Source organism: Diorhabda sublineata, chromosome X (genome assembly GCF_026230105.1).
Source record: "Diorhabda sublineata isolate icDioSubl1.1 chromosome X, icDioSubl1.1, whole genome shotgun sequence".
Lineage (NCBI taxonomy): Eukaryota > Metazoa > Arthropoda > Insecta > Coleoptera > Chrysomelidae > Diorhabda > Diorhabda sublineata.
The window spans coordinates 40242973-40261402 of record NC_079485.1 but is presented as its reverse complement, the minus strand read 5'-3'; the positions used below and the strand labels follow the sequence as shown (position 1 = coordinate 40261402).

At 30.4% G+C, this 18430-nt stretch overlaps 2 protein-coding genes and 1 long non-coding RNA gene across 5 annotated transcripts; 2 read left to right on the top strand and 1 right to left on the bottom strand.

Moving 5' to 3' along the window:
* The first annotated feature begins 90 nt into the window (after positions 1 to 90).
* LOC130450845 (uncharacterized) lies at positions 91 to 2416 on the top strand. Of its 2 annotated transcripts, XM_056789511.1 has the most exons (3): positions 848 to 988; positions 1739 to 1962; positions 2023 to 2416. In XM_056789511.1, exons 1-3 carry the CDS (start codon positions 936 to 938, stop codon positions 2262 to 2264), a joined length of 519 nt encoding a protein of 172 aa, XP_056645489.1. In that variant the 5' UTR covers positions 848 to 935; the 3' UTR covers positions 2265 to 2416. The 2 variants fall into 2 exon arrangements, with proteins under 2 accessions (XP_056645488.1, XP_056645489.1); XM_056789510.1 differs by having other exon boundaries at positions 91 to 988; positions 1739 to 2416.
* Positions 901 to 2715, bottom strand: LOC130450846 (uncharacterized). Its single transcript, XR_008910630.1, has 2 exons — positions 2422 to 2715; positions 901 to 1704 (listed from the first exon to the last, which is right to left on the bottom strand). It is a non-coding gene; the product is annotated as an uncharacterized LOC130450846 (long non-coding RNA).
* A 484-nt stretch (positions 2716 to 3199) lies between these two features.
* LOC130451386 (uncharacterized) lies at positions 3200 to 17165 on the top strand. Of its 2 annotated transcripts, none has more exons than XM_056790363.1 (17): positions 3200 to 3601; positions 3821 to 3995; positions 4539 to 4717; positions 4856 to 5294; positions 5362 to 5553; positions 5799 to 5935; positions 5987 to 6013; positions 6978 to 7151; positions 9569 to 9902; positions 10113 to 10748; positions 12194 to 12368; positions 12706 to 13150; positions 13258 to 13456; positions 13814 to 14008; positions 14201 to 14467; positions 15274 to 15517; positions 16852 to 17165. In XM_056790363.1, the coding sequence occupies exons 1-17, from the start codon at positions 3261 to 3263 to the stop codon at positions 17121 to 17123; spliced, it is 4431 nt and encodes a 1476-aa protein (XP_056646341.1). In that variant the 5' UTR covers positions 3200 to 3260; the 3' UTR covers positions 17124 to 17165. The 2 variants fall into 2 exon arrangements, with proteins under 2 accessions (XP_056646341.1, XP_056646342.1); XM_056790364.1 differs by lacking the exon at positions 16852 to 17165 and adding an exon at positions 15606 to 16751.
* The last annotated feature ends 1265 nt before the right edge of the window (positions 17166 to 18430 follow it).

Sequence of the window (18430 nt, the reverse complement as noted above, 5' to 3'; positions counted from 1 at the left end):
CAAGGCTCGACAGAAGCGCCACAAAATCAGAGAGACTGGAGAAGGAAGTCCAAATGTTAGTTGGTAAAATGTTAGCAGCCAACTTCATGTATGTCATATGTCAGTTGTCTAAGTTGTCGCTGAAAATTATATGTAATGAAGCAAACATATTTTTCTTTATATAACAATAAAATATTTAAACTTCATGAAAGTAATCATTATTTGAATGCAAGAAAGCTCTTCCAAGTAATAATCAAACACAAGACTGCCGTAACGGCTTAGGGCTTAACGCCTCCGGAATCTAAAATTACTTCGACTTCCAGCCCTCCTCTACCCAGGGCTCCTAACCTGGAGGTGCAGGTAAAGCCCGTTAAAAGATCAAGAATCCCTGGTTGTACGCCCACCGAACAATGAGTTGGCTCAAAACCCATAAAAATGCATCCAAAGTAAGTTCCGGTGCTAGATACGGTAAATCGGTGGGACGATCGAATCCGCAGCTAGCCGTCAGTCGAGCGAGACAACTCGATACCGGCCTCACGGAAGAACAGCTACTGAATTTCATTAACGCGGTGATTGTGGTCATCATGCGGGTCTTCATTCGACAGTGAAACAAGCTACCGAAGTTTCTCACTCTTAAACTGGTTATTATTAATTCGGCAAAAGGTACAAGCCAAATGGCCTGATCGGTTTTGGGACACGACGGACCTATTAGAAGCTTATCCCATTATTCTACTATTAACTGTGAAGAAGACTATGATTTGCTCTTATTATTATTACAAATACAAAACTGAAAGACGATTACCTATTAAGGATTTATATTTAACTAGATGTCAAGAAGGATCATTTTCGCTATTAGTAAAGAAGCACCTGATGTTTGATGACAATATATTCAGAAAGAATTTTCGGCTCAATAAAACACAGTTTGATTACATATTAAATTTAATGAAAAAAAAACAATGCAAGAAAAGGGAAGAATATCAGTGAAAGAAAAATTAGCACTAGCTTTAAGGTAAGTTTGCCAATTCATCGGAATTATTCTCGAAATATTTGGTAATCCAGTCTGTGTTTGGTGTTCTGATGAAGCTGCACTTATCGGAGAATATGAATTGTATGATGAATTTGAATTATATGATAACTGGCGTGATGAATCACTCTGTGCTTGAGGTCCTGATGAAGCCGCTATTGTTGGAAAATATGAAGGTGAACTTGTATAGGGGCGTTTAGTTTTACACTCGATATCTCTGATCTCATAGTTCGATACAATATTAAATATTTCAGTTTTTGCCATTGCTCTTGAACGTTTGCTCAATTTTCTTAGCATCATTTCAATATGTTTTGTAAATGTCGATATATCATTAACTGATTCTTGAGATTTTAATGACTCAAGCTGTCTATTTTGGTTTTCCTGTTTGTCCTTCATAAATTTTATAAATTCATCTTCTTTTTGTCTATTTCTCTTTGTATTATTGGCGGTTGATTTTTCAGAACTGTTACTTAGAGGTATTAGTAACTTCTTTTTCTACACTGGAGGAGCTTTGGTGTTCTTGTTCTACACTGGTGCAGTTTGCTGTTCTGATAGTGTGTTTTCTAAAAATCTTAAGCATTCATAAAACTGTCACTTTGAATTTTTAGCTGGTGCTGCAGATCCCGTCAATTGTTTTTGTTTGCGCTTATATCTGTTGTAGGAGTCCCTGATCAGTTTCCATTTTTTACAGCATTCCGAATCTGTAATAAATAATATTATTTTTTTTATTTTCAGATTCATGGCACCTGAAGAAACATGCTTCGCTATCATTCGAATTTCACAAATAGTCAAAGAGGTGTTAAAACATTTAAAGACTGTTTTGGTGCCAATTTTTATGCCTATTCCAAAAGAAAGTGATTTTAGGCTTATATCTGAAGGATTTTGGGACAAATGGCAATTCCCCAATTGCACAGGTGCTATTGATGGGAAGCACGTAAGAATAAGAGCCCCTGAAAATAGTGGGTCGTTGTATTTTAATTATAAGGAGTATTACTCAATTGTTCTTCTGGCTATTGTAGATCATAATTACAAGTTCATTGCAGTAGATGTTGGCCCTTATAGCAAAGAAGGAGATAGTGGAATATTACAAAAGTCTACAATGGAAAAACAAATCATGAAAAACGAATTTAATTTTCCAGAACCAAAAAATCTACCAAATTCGAACATAATATTACCCCATTTTTTAGATGGAGATGAAATTTTGTTTCATTACGGGGAACAGGAGGGTTTTCGAACAGCAACAGACTTGATATTAGAGTAAAATTAACCAATTACTTCACGTCACACCAAGGAGCAGTAGACTGGCAAGAACAATTTGTCACACGGCCTGTTTGAGATGATTCCATACCTTATTTTTGTTATATGTTTCTTTCCAAATATTAATTTTATGCAAAATAAATAAAATAAGAATAACTCACCTGTTTTATTTATGCTTTCAGCTATGTTTTTCCAAATATTGCCCTTCAAATTTTCCTCTCTGTAGGAGTCTAGTTGTGCATTATATAGCTGCCTGATTAGTTCAATCAGATTCTCACAGTCTTCGTCAGAAAAACTCATTTTTAAACACTAAACACGTGTGCTTTCACGAGCGCGACGGAGACACTACTGTACCGGAGCAGCGACCGTCTCTGTCTCGCTCGCGAACTGTAGCGTATACATTGCCTAACGTCAAGTAACGGTCGCGGCGCGAACCGCCACCTTAAGGGATAATCCTCATCTCTACCTTCCATAATAATATATGGCTTTTTAGGAACTGTAATCCTGGATGCCATAGATCACCGATTATCTGATTGCTGATCCTAATTTGAACGAGATTTTTATTAAAATTTCCAAAAGACGCGTTTTTGGTGGAAATTTCGAACTTACATTTCAACTTGCAAAAACTTCCCATATTTCTTTTCGTACATCTATTTTTCCATGATTTCATCGTATAGTTTCCGAATACCAGTGAACGTAATTGTAATTTCTTTAGTAATAAATAATGAACGGTTCAACCCAATCATTGTTTCACTAGTGCACTATAAATATTAATCACAGATCATTTTTGTAAAGTTCTATGAGTTTCAACAAGTCTAATAATCTTATGATCACTGTCTTATACACAGAGGTCACTGTGGTCTTATATGTGTAAGACCGTGATTGTGAAAGTGATGTATTGACAATTTGAAAAACAACATTTCCAAAACAATACCAGAAGCAACTAACCTAACTTTATTATCCTGGAGTTTGTGTTTATGTTTGTTGAATTTTTTAGAATATGTCTGAAAATCAGGCAAGTTTAAATAAGGAGGAATCAGAAGAAACCTCAGATGATAACTTAGAAATTGTCATTGAAAGCCAAACTCGCAAAAGGAAACCTCCTCCGGAGCCTACTGAATCCGAGAGACAAATTATAGAAAGTATAGAAGATGAACTCGAAAGAAAGCTTGAAGAAAAAGCTGCGAAGACAAATTTGAATGCCGTGCATGTGAGGAAGATTATTCGACAAGTTGTTACTAATGAGCATGTATTAACATTAATTCGTAATGCAGATAATGCAAAGGCAGCCGAAGGAACCCTTCCAATTTTTGAACCCAAGTGGACACGTTCAAAAACCAAGTAAGTTTTTCATTCGTGGACTACTTTAAAAATAAAATTACTGCTTAATAACCTAGTAAAGTACGTCCGTAAACTTTTTAAGTATGTTAATATCTAAGGCATTTTCCATTTTACAAATTGGTTAATGTACAGTGTGATTGAACAATATATATATATATATATATATATATATATATATATATATATATAAGATTGTTTATATGTACATTTATTTTTAAGAGAATTGGGTTCTGTTCCTGGAGCTCCGATACCTCCAATACCCCCTGTTACTTGGTCAGCTACCAAACCATCATCTGAAGTACAAGCTTTATTTACTGAAGAATTACAAGAAGATTCTTCAGGAGATGAATATATCCCTACTATGGCAGATGAAGATAAGGATGATTTAGAAGAAGTAAGATATACATTTTGCAATTTTATTAAATATAATTAGTTTTTAATAAGAGATATCTCATTTGTTCGTAAATATTGTTTTTTTTTATTGAAATTAATGATAATGTAATATTCTTCAGTTTAGTTATATTATTATATTCTATACAATTATTCAAATATGTTTCAAGCTCCATTAATAGACTTTATATTATTATAATTTGTAAAAATATGTACCCTGGTCTTTATTATCAAAATCTGAACTATCTTACATGTTAAAATATTTACTAAAAAAAAACAATACTGCAGCCCATATTATTCTATTCATCTATATATATATATATATATATATATATATATATATATATATATATATATATATATATATAGATGAATAGAATAATATGGGCTGCAGTATTGTTTTTTTTTATATATATATATATATATACATATATATGTATGTATGTATGTATGTATGTATTATACAGAGTAAATGTAATCTATGACCACTTATTTATGCAGGTGGATAGATGATCCAAGTAGAATATATAATTTATTATAATTTTAGAGTGAAGATGATCCAGATAGCTCAATATGTACTACTGAACCACCTACCTCACCTTGTGCTTCTTCTCCAGTTCCTACTGCTCAAACAAACTGGTCAGTTGATGGTGTTTTCAAAATACCTACTGCACCGAAGGAAAAAGAAGATGCCCCGGATGAAGCTACAATTGCTTTACGTACAAGGTAAGCATAAATATAAATAAGCTCATTATATTATTAGGAAAAAAAATCTACTTCCAAATTAATTCATATTTGATTATTTACAAACTATGATCAAAATCTTTTCAGGTAATATGAAATGAAAATAAAATTTATTTTTAGGTCCAAACTTTCTTTAAGTTCCACTCCACTAGAAATAATAGAAGAAGCTTTTATACCACCTGATATTACTACTGACATGTATGAAATGGACTGTGATAATGAAGATTGGAAGAATTTTCTGAAGACATTCACCAGACCTTTAGAAGAAGTTAATAAACTTCCAGAGGAAGAAGAATTGGATCCAGAATATAACGTATTATCTGATGAAGAAATAGATAAACCTGATAAGGAAGAACTCAGGGTAGACAAAGCTGTTAAAGTTAGCAGAAAAGAATTGAATGCTTTGATTTCAGAGTTGTATGAATTTTGTTCAAATGAACAAGCATATCTTAATCAAGTTGAAGATGATGAACCAGAGACAACAAATTTTTTAAATTCCCATTTATCTTTTCAAAATTCTATGAATAATTCAGAAAACAGCATTTATACGGATAATACAGTAAGTAAAAAAATAGTTTATAATTGAAGCTTGGTGAACATTTAAACTTAAAGCATATATTTTTTAGCTAACTCAGAAGAATGATTTCAATGATAAATCAATTTTTGAAGCAACAGAAAAAATGATGTTGACTGATCTTCAGATTGGCTTATTAGGTCAACAATTGCGGCAACATGTACAATTAATGACACAAAACTATTTACTAACATATCAGCACCCTGAGTTACATGATTATTCAATACAAATGAAGGAATATTTGGTAATTTAAAGATGCATGTATACATAATATAATTTTTTAGTGAAGAATAAGACTTTTCCATTGTGGGTTATATTTCATGATTGTAATGTTAATTCTTTCAATATTTTTTGCATAAAAAAAAATATGAATTTTATAATCAAAGCCATATGGTTCTCAATTTACCTCGTTAAAGGGCTATATTTCCCCCATTCATTTAAAAAAAAATAATCAAATTATTTTAACAAATATTTTATTTTTCATTTCAGTATAACTTTAAATATCTTGGTGATTATAAAGAGAAATCGGTATTTCATACCTACAATTTGTCAAAAGCGATTGATATTATGAAATACTGGGAAGAATTATTAGCATCTAATAGCGAAGATGTAATTAAAATGAAAAAGTATGTTAGATGATTTTTATGTTTATTTTAAATAACTTTAGCTTTTTCTAGACACATAGAAACGACAATATATGAATCGTAAGTATAACATTACAGTATTTTACTCTAAGTTTGACATGTTGCTATTTAGTTTTACTGGAACTTTTAAGATATCTATTAATCTGTAAACTTTGTGTCGTTAAACATCTTTTCTATATAATATCCTCCTCGTTATATCTTGTTCGACACTGTATGAAGTCAGTGCTGTACTGTTGGGTTTGTATCGTTTGTGAACTATATATAATTGACTTATTTATATGAAATTTTGCATTTCTAAACTGACCATTTTAACCTTGGCTAGCTTCTAATTACAATTCAACTATTCTCAAAAGAAAGTATGAATGTCATGTGATACTATTTAATGTGTCACTACAGATAGTTTTCAAGCTAATTAATTGGCAAAAAGAATAAACTTGTTAATGGTATTCATGTGAAGAAATTCAAAAACAAAACAAAACTACAAAATGAACAGAAGCAGTAGAGAACAGCTCAAATAAGCAAAAACACGCATATAAGACAGAAATAGTCCCAATGAATTATGAACCACTCAATTAAACAGACAAAAAAATAGACTTGGCATCAAAAAAAAAGTTGTTCAATTATTTCTTTCATATATTTACATTTCATAAGTAACACCCATGGAGTAATCTGTTTAATCTGCTATATTACCCCTTCTGGGGTGTGTGTGCTTTTATACTAGTTCTGATTTTTGGATGCAACAGTAATTGGATGCTGATTATTTTTAAATCTGCAGATGGTGTTTTTGAATCATTCTTTTTTGTTATATTGTATTTTGTTCAGATATTTTCTCAGTATTTTACATTGATTTCCTTGATCTTGTCAATTCCTTATATTTTATTTATATTATATATGTTTAAAGTTTCCTTTTGAATAATATCTCTTGATTTCATAGTGTTCATTTTATATTTTGTAACTCATGTCTCAAAAGGTAGATAGACATTTTAATTGAATTTATGTAATCATTATTTATTATATATTGTAGACTCAAGTATAAACAAACAGGAAGCGAGTACATAGTAACATTTCCGACATTAATATTGGAAACTATATCGAAAAGTGATATATTTTTGTATACTTCACTTTTACCGAAAATTCCCTTTAAAACGCCAAAGCTATTCACCTCCAAAATAGCTCACTTTAATGCTCCTGAACTTAAGTAAGTAGATAGTTTACCCAATATGTTAATTTATATATATATATATATATATATATATATATATATATATATATATATATATATATAACAAAAAAAAAACCAATATATTGGGGTTGCAGCACATTTTGGAAAATGAAAATTATTTATTAAACTTCCCTTTTGGGAAGTGTTCAATTTGACGATGAATTCCTAGGTATTATAATATCGGAATAATCTATGGTAGAAGTTAAGTTTTATGTACTATAATTCACATTGAATATGTATGTTGCTATCTTTTAAATTTGTATGAATATGTAAAAATATTTAAGATTGACATAAATGTTAGATAAATACAAATAAACATATTTTCACAAAATACCTTGTGATGCCGATGATTCAATCAATAATTTGAGAATAGTATGTGTGAATTTCTGTTGATAGCAAAAGCTATACCCCAATATATTGTTTTTTGTTCTAACCCGTCAGCAAAGAACTACCCGAGCAAAGAACCGCGTTGGAATTTTAAAAATTCTCGACACTGAAGTCATTATGAAAAGAGGGTTGGGGATAGAGTGATTATTCGTTCATTGGTAAGAAGTTATCCAATTCTATGGTTTCAATCTGCCTACTCCACGCAAATAATCTTTTGAATAAAGTTATACAAATTCTTCGAATTACCTATATGGCCCAGCACTGAAATGTAGGGTGAAAACTGCATCGCCAGAGAAACATCAGTTGCCGTTGGTATCTATTTGTAAAAATTTCTCAAAATTCTCAGTATTATCATTTAGTTTGTATACCAGGTCCCTAATATTATGAATACTTTACAATACATTTGTTTTTTATCTCCACCTCCAATTAATATTGTCAAGTCTTGTGTTTCAGAACGCCTCGTTTTTAAAAATTGTTTTGGAACTTTTCTTATGTTTTCATGAGTACATGGAAAATTAATTTATCCCCTACTTTAGGATTTCATTGGGTTTATATCGACCATAATGGTAGAAAATCTAAAAAGTGTTTAAATATGCTTAATTTTTAAATAATCACACAAAAGAATTTATGTACGTTCATTGTCAAAATAACTAATTTCTCCATATTGCATACTGTCTGTAATAATTTAACAATTTAATATTTCCTGACTCATTTATAAGATGGAATAAATATGAATTATATGAACGGTATTAAGAAGACATTTGGAACCTGAAATGCTTAATGTTTAAATGTCAGAATAAGGAAATATTTTATCTAATCTCTGTTATATCTTAAGACATAATTCGGTGCCCCATTGAATTGTGTAAAAGTGTAAAAAGTAAAATTTTACCTTTGATAAATATCTTCTCTCTAATGATAGAATGTGTATCTATTTTATAGTGACTACTATAATATTTATAAACTCCCAAAATAACAAAATTGATACAAAGAAAAACATAATTCAAGCATAGAATCACGTTGCTAATAGAATAAGAAGTGATATTAGATTAATCGGTACAAATAAAAGTTTTAAACACCTTAAATGTAGAGCTCTCAACATAATTTAGCTGTACATCAACTGGAAATGCTCCACTCCACAATAATGAAAACACTTTCACCTGTATAAACAACAACTTTCTCTTATAGAAAATGTAGCGTCACCAGAATCAGTAGTAGTATTACTATTATTTAAATGAGATACAACTTCTGTATTTTCTTATTTTCATTTTATATTACCTAGTAAAAATAGAAATTACACATGACTGAAACATCTTAAGCAAAATATTTTATTCGAATTTCATACCAGTTCTGTTGATTTAGTAGAGAAATTACCCAAAAAATTATATAATATTAAAGATGATTTCTTTAGGTGCCTATTACCCAAAAAAATCATTTAAAATTTCTATTGTGAAGTGCCGGGAACTCTTTATATCATTCAACCACAGACGGTAATAAATTGTAACACTTTAAATAGAAAATAAACTATAAATTCTGAAACGCTTCTTCGATAGTATCATACAAGGCCTCATCCCTCAATTTAAACATCACACTCACATCTTTCCCAGCTTAATCAACATGGACAATAGATATCACAAAAAGTGAAAGATACATACTTAACAGTCATCCAGGTCATAAAAAGTATAGGTGTCTCACATGTGGACAAAGGGCTGGAGCTATTATAGCGCAGTTTAAGAAGTCAGACTTTGATAAGTAACTACAGATATAAAATAGCTTCCAAGTTGATATAATATTTAAATGAAATATGGATGTTTATGAATATTATTGAATTCAACTGTTTAACATATTTTTGTAAAAGTCTTGCCAATTATTATATAACTTATTAAAATGAGATTAACAAGATTATTTGTCCTGCAAAACGTGTTTATGTTTTCTAGCATTTCAGGCCTCAATGTCTTCATTCAACGTGAATGTTATTTAAAAACATATACTGAAAACAATATTTTTAGCTTAGTTGCATTAGGAATAGAAGAATTTATGCCATTAGTCACTGAAGAACTTGAAGAAAATCCTTCGAAAAAAAAGCTTTTCACTTCACTAGCTGAATATATACATGAGTATTTGTTGCCTATAAAAGAGCCTAAGCAAATAGTAAATCAAATGTATCAAAGCGAAAATTTTAGACCTCATGAAAATCCAATAAAGTATTATTTTCAAAATAATAAGGCTCCTACTTGTATACATTATTTTATTTTATTAGAAGATTTGCAAATATTACCGCCTTGTAAACGAAGACCGGAAGACCTACCATTTCAATGGAAGAATTTTATATATCCACAAAAGGTTAAGTAATGAACTATTTAATCAGAATTTCAAACAATATCTGTTTAAACTGTATCACATCGACGTAAATTGAATTTTGAAGTTGTGCTAATTAAAAAAAACAGTCGCTAAAAATTGCCTTATTTCATTTTAAAAAATGACAGTTGACAACAAAGTTTGAAGGTTTCACGTGCTTATATTTATATTATACAATGACTTGTTTGTTTTTAGATTGTAAATCAATCATGTATTTCATTAGTAAGTCCATGTTCCGGTACTGAAGTGTATTCAGTTTCAAAACCAGTTTATAATATTCAAAAACAGATATTACCAAAGGTTTCAACACCTACCCCACTTCGCCCATCAGAACGAAAAAGACGTTTGAAGAGGCCTAGCAGACGCTCAAAATTGGCTAAAACAAACCTATTGTATCGGGGTCAGGATCCAATTACAAAATTTAAAAAATGCTTGAGTCAACCTACATGTATCAACAAACTATTGCAATTGTTTTTCATTGACACAAATGTTGCAATAAAGCATAAAGATAAAAATGAATTGGATGGTTATACTGAATACACTTTAAATTTTGAAAGTAGTTTATTGAATAGAGGCAAAAACAGAAGAATCAGTACCAGCAGTTCTATTGATGAAGGTGAGGTTTCAAAAATGTTACCGAACATGCCCAGTCTGGGTACTCCTGTAAAGATTGGATGTGGAAATAATGGTTCTGGCAACACAATAGAAGGAAAAACAGTAGAAATTTCTGAAGTAGGAATTTCAAAGTTCCAGTTATCAAGTTCAGAATGTATAACCACTGAAAATGTCAAACTGGATATTAAAAATGATAATAAAGGTGATATTACAAAGGTAAATATGAGAGGAATGTTCAATATTTATCAATTTGAGTTTAGGTAGATGTGAATGTGTATATACAAAAATAAATTTAGCGCATGATACAAAGCTTCTTAAATACTGTAAAGCTAGGTATACCCATAGAACACGAAAGATAGTAAAGGTCTACACCTTTTAAACCTGTAAATTTTAGTAAGGCTTGCATTATTGAAGAAAGGTGAGAGCTAAGTTTGAGCATAATTTATAATTCTATTTGTATATTAAAAAAAAATTGATGTTCTAACAGCTTGTTTTCAGTCTCCTTGAGATACTTATGATAGTGAATCTTGTAACAACTGTTGGAGTTTTATTATTCCATTTCAAGTCACATTGTACTTGTACCTATATAAATTCTATTGCCAATCATAAAAAAAGTATTCCACATCACAATACCATTTTATTGATAATGTATTCTTCGAATTAGAATTTCTGCTGTTGTACTAGTTGTTATGCAGAGGACAAAATCTCTATCCATATTCTCTTGAAGTGTGAGATACCTGGGAGCGTATGAATTGGAAGACAAAGATCTGTGGCACCTAAAGCCGTCCCACATTCTGGAAATTCTAAGAGGAGTGGGATTAATAATTCAACTGTAAACACTGGGAATCCTCAGTATCATAGCAAGAAAGATGGATACAGTAGATCCTTTTGGTCGTGGTGTACATGGTACCGTAATATATACATACATGTTTGTAAAAATTCTTTTTTACCACAAGATTTTCAAATCTGATATTATTATTCAACAAGATGATATATTTGTTTTTTTTTCATGCAGCTGTTCGTAATTTTTCAAATAGTTTCAAATAGTAACTAGAATTATAGGAAACAATTACAGTATGTAGTGAAATTATGTTAAACATCTGCATAAAGTATTTCAGCAGCCACCAAAATTTAGAATAATTCTTCACCCTTTTCGTAATAGTATTCATTCTAGTTGATACTCCTTCCATAATCGTCTGGCAAAAGCTTTTCAGTGTAATATATACCAATAATTTTGATATGATATGCTTTAAAATCCCATCATATTAGAACAAATACTCATTACATTTTTCCGCCAGTATTTGAAGGGCGTTAATATGTAAATCATGTTATTTACATATTTTGACTTCATTGTAGGCAGTCTAGCTAAATCTCTTAGCAGAGTTAAAGGTTTATTAAACCGAACTTACAATCTCTGCGTATGATTTACTGTAGTTTTATCGTTTCTGAGAATTTGCTCTTAGCATGAGATATATAGGGTATAGTTGTTTATATTACATATTGATTTAAAAATTTCATATTTCTTTCACTATTTATAATGTAAAACATCTTAGTATGCTATTAATTTCTAGGTTTTATATGTATTCTATACTATATCAAAATGAATGAATTTTTTGTATTTTATTATTTCACTAGTCTATACTCAGATTAATTTTACCTAGGACAATCAAGAAGATCTAAATGCCCTCTTGATTGCGAGTTCCACTGTAAAACCGCCTACTAAAAAAGAACCTACAGTTGCCGAAAAAAAGAAAGCAAAAATGACCAAAGAATTTCTTGCAAATTTAGCAATTTCAACGCCTGAAGATCGAAAAGTTGAGAAACAAAAAAATGAAAGTAAGTTTTTCTAAATTGACTTTTAATATCAAGCTCATTCTAATTAGGATGTTATGTTCCATAAAACGAATTCATTTATCTCTATTTAATAACATGCCATATTAAAGCTAAATAGAACTTCCTGTATTTTACTCCAAATTTTAAATTACTTTGATAAGGTCAATAGCAAAGAAAAACAGGAATTTTATTAATAAAAGCTTGTTGTTAAAATTCTAAACTTCATTGCTTTACTGTATGCTGCATGGTACTAAGCAGACGGAGCCAATCTAAATGGACCTATTAATAAAATTTGCTGCACAAATTATTTATTTCTAATGCATTCATAATTTTTTTGTAGTGTTTGCATTGGCCTATTACGACAAAATGCGAGAAACATTAGAAATAGAAGCTTATCACAAAATAATGCAGATATTAAATGACTATGAGGAAGGCGATGCTATAGATCTTTATAGAAAAATTGAACCTGTGTTGAGGGTAAAATATAAGGATCTAGCTGATGAATTTCTCCTTTTTCTTAGAGAAAGAGAAGCCGCGGCTGTAGGTCGTTTAATACCTTGGATTAGGATGAACAACAGATCGAAATTTCTCAGGAAATTGGAAATTTATTTCAAGGATCAACCGTCTCAATTACGTAAAATTTACCAATGTCTTACTGAGTTATCACAAGCTGTCGGGGTTTCTATGGAAAAGATTAAGACTACTTTAATACCCATGTTTAAAGGAAATGCTGTTTTAACTGATTTATTTCTCCAAAATTTTTTGGATGAACCGCCCCCTTTAAGGTAAATAACTCTTTCACTCTTTCTTTTCAATAATATATATATATATATATATATATATATATATATATATATATATATATATATATATATATATATATATATATTAGTTTGTTGGAAGGACCTTCAGAAGTTTTTGATATCAATAAAGAACTGTCCCAAAGTGCTGATGATGAACCTTGTGAAATATTTACTGTACCAGATGCGGAAGACAAATATGGTGGTAACAGCTGTATTTGTAATTGTCACCGAATAGAAGATGCAGAATTTAAATCTAAATTTAGACATTGTAGTAAGTGTGGTATCAAGGTATGTAGTGTTTGCACTTTTCCAAATATCTCTGAAAATGTTTAACAGTAGTTTCACATTTTCATGCTTTTCAGCTTTAAAGAATCCGATCATTTGAGTCATGTCCTATTTCTGCATCATTATGTCACAAATTCTTTAGAATTCAATTCAATGTGGTGCTGTTAGAATTTATTCTCATTGCAATAATACCAGTACACAATCAATTTACAATAGTTGTATAAAACTGCAAAAATAAAAATTATTTTTAAAAATATAAGTGAGCCTGATAGTACTGCATTGAAAATACTGATATGTAACTGTATAAAAACTATATCTACATTTCGAATAATTACTGATTACAACAAAAACTTTTTTTAGTTCTTAAATGGTACAGTATACCTTCAGACTGGAAGAGGGTTGAGGCCAGCAACAGTATCATTTTTAACTAGTCCTAATGTTGACCACCAATCAAGACTAGCAGATAAATCTTGGTCAAAATTTATTCATAGGAAAAAGCATACAGATTCAAGTCCTTCAAAACAAAGTAATAACTCCAAAGAAAATGCCGATGAAGTAAGAACTATTTGGAATATAATTATATTTTATTTACTAGTATTTTCTGGGTATCATAATGAATTTAAAAATCTTTTTGCGATCACTACGTTCTTGTATTTTGTAGATAATTGAATATTAGTACAAAGTTGTCAAATATTATTCACCTTAAAATAAATATTTTGTAAATAATTTCAAATGAACTTTCATTAGGAGACGGATGAAGATGGAGATAAAAAGAAAAAACCAAAACGAAAACCTCAAAGAAACAGAAAGCCAAAATTGACGAAAGATACAGTGAGCCAAGAAACGCAAAAGAAACCTATACCTAAAAGAAGAAAAATTAACAAATCTAGTCCCAAAAAACGTACTTACTCACCAAAGAAAACTAACGCTAATCGTAAAATGGAGAAAGTACAAACCAAAATGTCTGTTGAGGCTTATTCAGAAGGACCTAATGAAACAGAACATGAAGAGCAGGTTAGTTGTTATAAAATTTGACCATAATTTTCATTGTGTTATTCATTTTAAGTCATTTCATTGCCTTGTTCACCACTTAACAGGGATTCACTTTCGTATATTATGAGTAAACCATTTTCTTATACATATATTGTATCATTTTAAACGATAATAACTTTATATTTATTTCAAGTTATCCTATAACTATTTTTGAATATTAATTCGAAAGAATTTATCTGTACTTTTTGTATATATATATATATATATATATATATATATATATATATATATATACTTTGCAAGAAATATTTTATAATTACCTTGATTCATACAATTGATTCGATCGAAGAAAAAGAATTGTATAGTAGAACATGGATAAGTGAAAAGTAAGGAAAATGTAGAATAATAACTTTTTCTTTCATTGTAGTCTCAATTAATAAAAATTGCTTAGCTGAAACATTTATTCGAAAATATGTAATTTTCTTCATATTATCAACATAAGCAATTTTTATTAATAACTCATAAGTTTTGTTTCATTTAGATGCCTAGATTTATTTACATGTTTTAATATACAATTATGTGAATATATATCAAATACCTTATAATAGATTTTATAACATTTAAATTGCTGCCAGATTAAGCTATACCACAAGATTTTATTTCTTACTCTAATCAATGTACTATTTGATGATAAGTGATTCGAAAATCAGTACCTAAGACCTACCCAATTATTTTTAAGCTTTTAGTACATTGTCTACATCAATATAGTCTTCATTTTCAGTAAACCTGTTTAATTTGATAATGAAATTTATATCTTGCATATTTAGATAGAAACCGAATTGGAAGAGCCTACGGAAACCGAACTGGAGGAACCAACAGAAACAGAATTAGAAGAACCTACAGAAACAGAGACAGAAGATAAACAGTACATAAAGCCAGGTTCCAATAACGGTCAACTGAAAAGATTACATGAAGAATCATGCGAAGAAGGAGAGCAAAGTGCTGCTGGAGAATCATTTAGTGAAGTTAAACTAGGAAGTCCTGAACAACAAACTGCAGAATCAGAAAGTGGTAATGATGTTAATAAGTAATCTAACAGTTTATAAATTATTTCGAATTTATGTACCACAGAAATTTCATCTTCTATATTCTTTTTTAGCTGATTCATATCAAAACTCACAAAAACGTAGTAGTAGCTTCCAGGCAAATACCCCAAAACCCATTTGATCTGTTAAAAACGAAGACTTACCTAACTATAGTTAAAAACACCAAATTAAATAAAGCAACTTGGGAACCAAAAATAACAATAAAAATGATTCTATCCAAAAATACGAAAGAAATTTAAGTGCAACCGAATATCCATTATGGAAAGGTATAAAAAAAATTCTACAACTACCTAAAAAAGACATTAAAATGATAACATCCATTTATAATGCAATACTCAGAACTCAGAATATTTGTATGCCGAGAGGAACATGCTACCATAGAGCAAGTACAAAGAAAAACAAAATAAAAAGTTTGGCTCTTGGGTCTACTTGACAAATCCTGCGTTGAAAATTGGTATTTCATGGTTAAGTACCAAAACAAATACTCAACGATACATCTAATCAACGCAGGTGTTTTGGGTCCGCTACTAAATCTTCTATATGCAGCCGATTTCCCCACATCAGATATCACATTTGTACAACATATGCCGATGTCACTGCTTTACTATCTTCACACCGATATACTCAAACTGCATCACAAATCCTTCAAGCAAATCTCGACAACCTACAGCAATGGTTAAGAATATGTGGATGGGATTCAACTTAGACAAAATTATAATTATCCATCAAGTTATGGTATATAAGACAATACTTAAACCTATTTGGAGATATGGAATCCAGTTGTGGGGTTCAGCCCCTACATTAAATATAAAATTATGGAGATATTTAAATGACAAGTTCGGAGGATGGTAATAAACGCTCCATGGATAATATCATTGCAAGGGTCCATAAGTCCTTTCAGTTAGAGAAGAAATTGAAGTGACCAGTGAAAAGTACAATGAAAGACTTCAGTTTCACCACGATCAACTGGCCAAAAATCTAATGTCAGAACCTATTGCTAGCAGGTTTTAACATACTTTGTATGGATTACAGTTTTTGTTAAAAAATGTTGAATTGACTAGGAGTGTTAATTATGTAATATTTGACTTTATCTTTTGAATAACTACCAATTTTGATAACCCATTTTTCATACATGTTTGGTACTAGGTAGGTGGGTAGTTGCATAAATTACACAATTTGGGGTGAAAACCACTTAGAAATAAATTATATTAATATATTTAGTATAAAAAAAAATATTTCTCAATTTAAAAAGTGATGAGCAATTGACATCAGTTATTAATGCAATATTTTTAATTATAGAATTTTGTGAGGAATCTTCACAGGATAATTGCGAGACTGACAGTAATTCTAGTACATCATCTGTCAACAGAACTCAGAATTATGCAGTTTTAAGACAAAATTGGAAGAGGGAAGAAGATAAAATAATTTTAGAAGTATTCCAGACCGAAAATGATAAGGATCATGCGTTTAGGGCGATTGCTAATCAACTTGAAAATAGATCAGTAGATGAAATAAAATCTAGATTTCACAAATTAATGGATTTATTATTGAAAACTGTTGAAGAAACATAGGTATTTTATTGAAATAAAAAAATAAATATTTATTGAATTGTTCTTGTTATTTTTAATGTCCCGATTGGTTTGTCGATAAATGAATATCTTTTCAAAACAAATTATTACTTTGTCCTCAAAAGTAACAGTGTTATCTACATGATAATATTTAAATGTATCATAGACCTCAAAATACCTAAAAAAATATAGCGATTAAAGTTAAAAGTGTAGCTATTTTTAGAGAATAATTGCTGCAAAATGTGTCTCCAAATGTTTGAATGTTGACCAAAAGCGTGCAAGGGTAGAAGCATCGCGTTCCATCTGTGCTCGATTTGGAAACGATGTAGACTTCTTAAACCAAATTGTTACTATAGATGAGACCTGGGTACATTTCTACGAAGAATAAACAAAGCAACAATCGATGGAATGGCGACACTCTGGTTATCCAAGACCTAAGAAGTCTTGTGTCCAAAAATCTGCTGGAAAAGTTCTTGCTTCAGTTTTTTGGGATTGCCATGGAGTAATCATGTTTGATTTTTTGGATAAGGGTAGAACAATAACTGGAGATTACTATTCAACATTCCTAACCACTCTACGAAAAAAGAGAAAAGACGCGGAAAGCTATCCAAATGTATTTTGTTTTTGCAGGATGAAAGCTGTTCTACTGTCTCAGTAGATTGAGATTACTGTGTTCCTGTGGCCTCGATTGAGTATCGCGCGTCCACATTCCATTATAGTCACCATTCCACTACTCCCGCTCAGTAATGTGTGCCTCTAAACTCTTATTGTTAACAGTCGCTGTCCATCGAAAAGATTGGACACTCACCTGTAAGCCATCAGTATATAATTCGCTTAGATAGAAGATAGACAAATAAATTGGAAATTATTAAGTTTAAATCTTCCTTTCCACGTTTTTAATTCTTTACGATAGAGTATAGCTATCTCAGATGATTTGTATCCCCAATCTGAACAAAGAGAAGTAAAGTTCTACAGAGAAAATATTATAAGTAAAAAAATGGGAACTAAATAACCTATTCTTGATAAGCGAAACTATATCGACTTGATTCCATCGAAATGGTTAAGTTGAACAGTGTGTAAATCATAATAAATTATTATATCAATATTTCTACATATCAAATAAGTACAATTTGGTTATTGACTTAACAGTCGATGTACTCCAGTAATTCAAATTTTTCTACTTCTTTCTCTCTCTCTCTTTTTCTAATTCTATACCATAAATGGTGCATTTCACAAAGCGTTCACGGCGCCTAAAATACCCTTTTGGGCGTTCCTCATAATAACTACGATCATTGGGTCACGACGAGAAC

Excerpts from the sequence above, each read along its gene's own strand:
- LOC130451386 (XM_056790363.1), top strand. The coding sequence starts at position 3,261 with ATGTCTGAAAATCAGGCAAGTTTAAATAAGGAGGAATCAGAAGAAACC. Across the intron at positions 3,996-4,538 it reads ATAAGGATGATTTAGAAGAA|AGTGAAGATGATCCAGATAG; the intron begins GTAAGATATACA and ends TTATAATTTTAG. Across the intron at positions 5,554-5,798 it reads TACAAATGAAGGAATATTTG|TATAACTTTAAATATCTTGG; the intron begins GTAATTTAAAGA and ends TTTTCATTTCAG.
- LOC130450845 (XM_056789510.1), top strand. The coding sequence starts at position 936 with ATGCAAGAAAAGGGAAGAATATCAGTGAAAGAAAAATTAGCACTAGCT. Across the intron at positions 989-1,738 it reads AAATTAGCACTAGCTTTAAG|ATTCATGGCACCTGAAGAAA; the intron begins GTAAGTTTGCCA and ends TTTTATTTTCAG.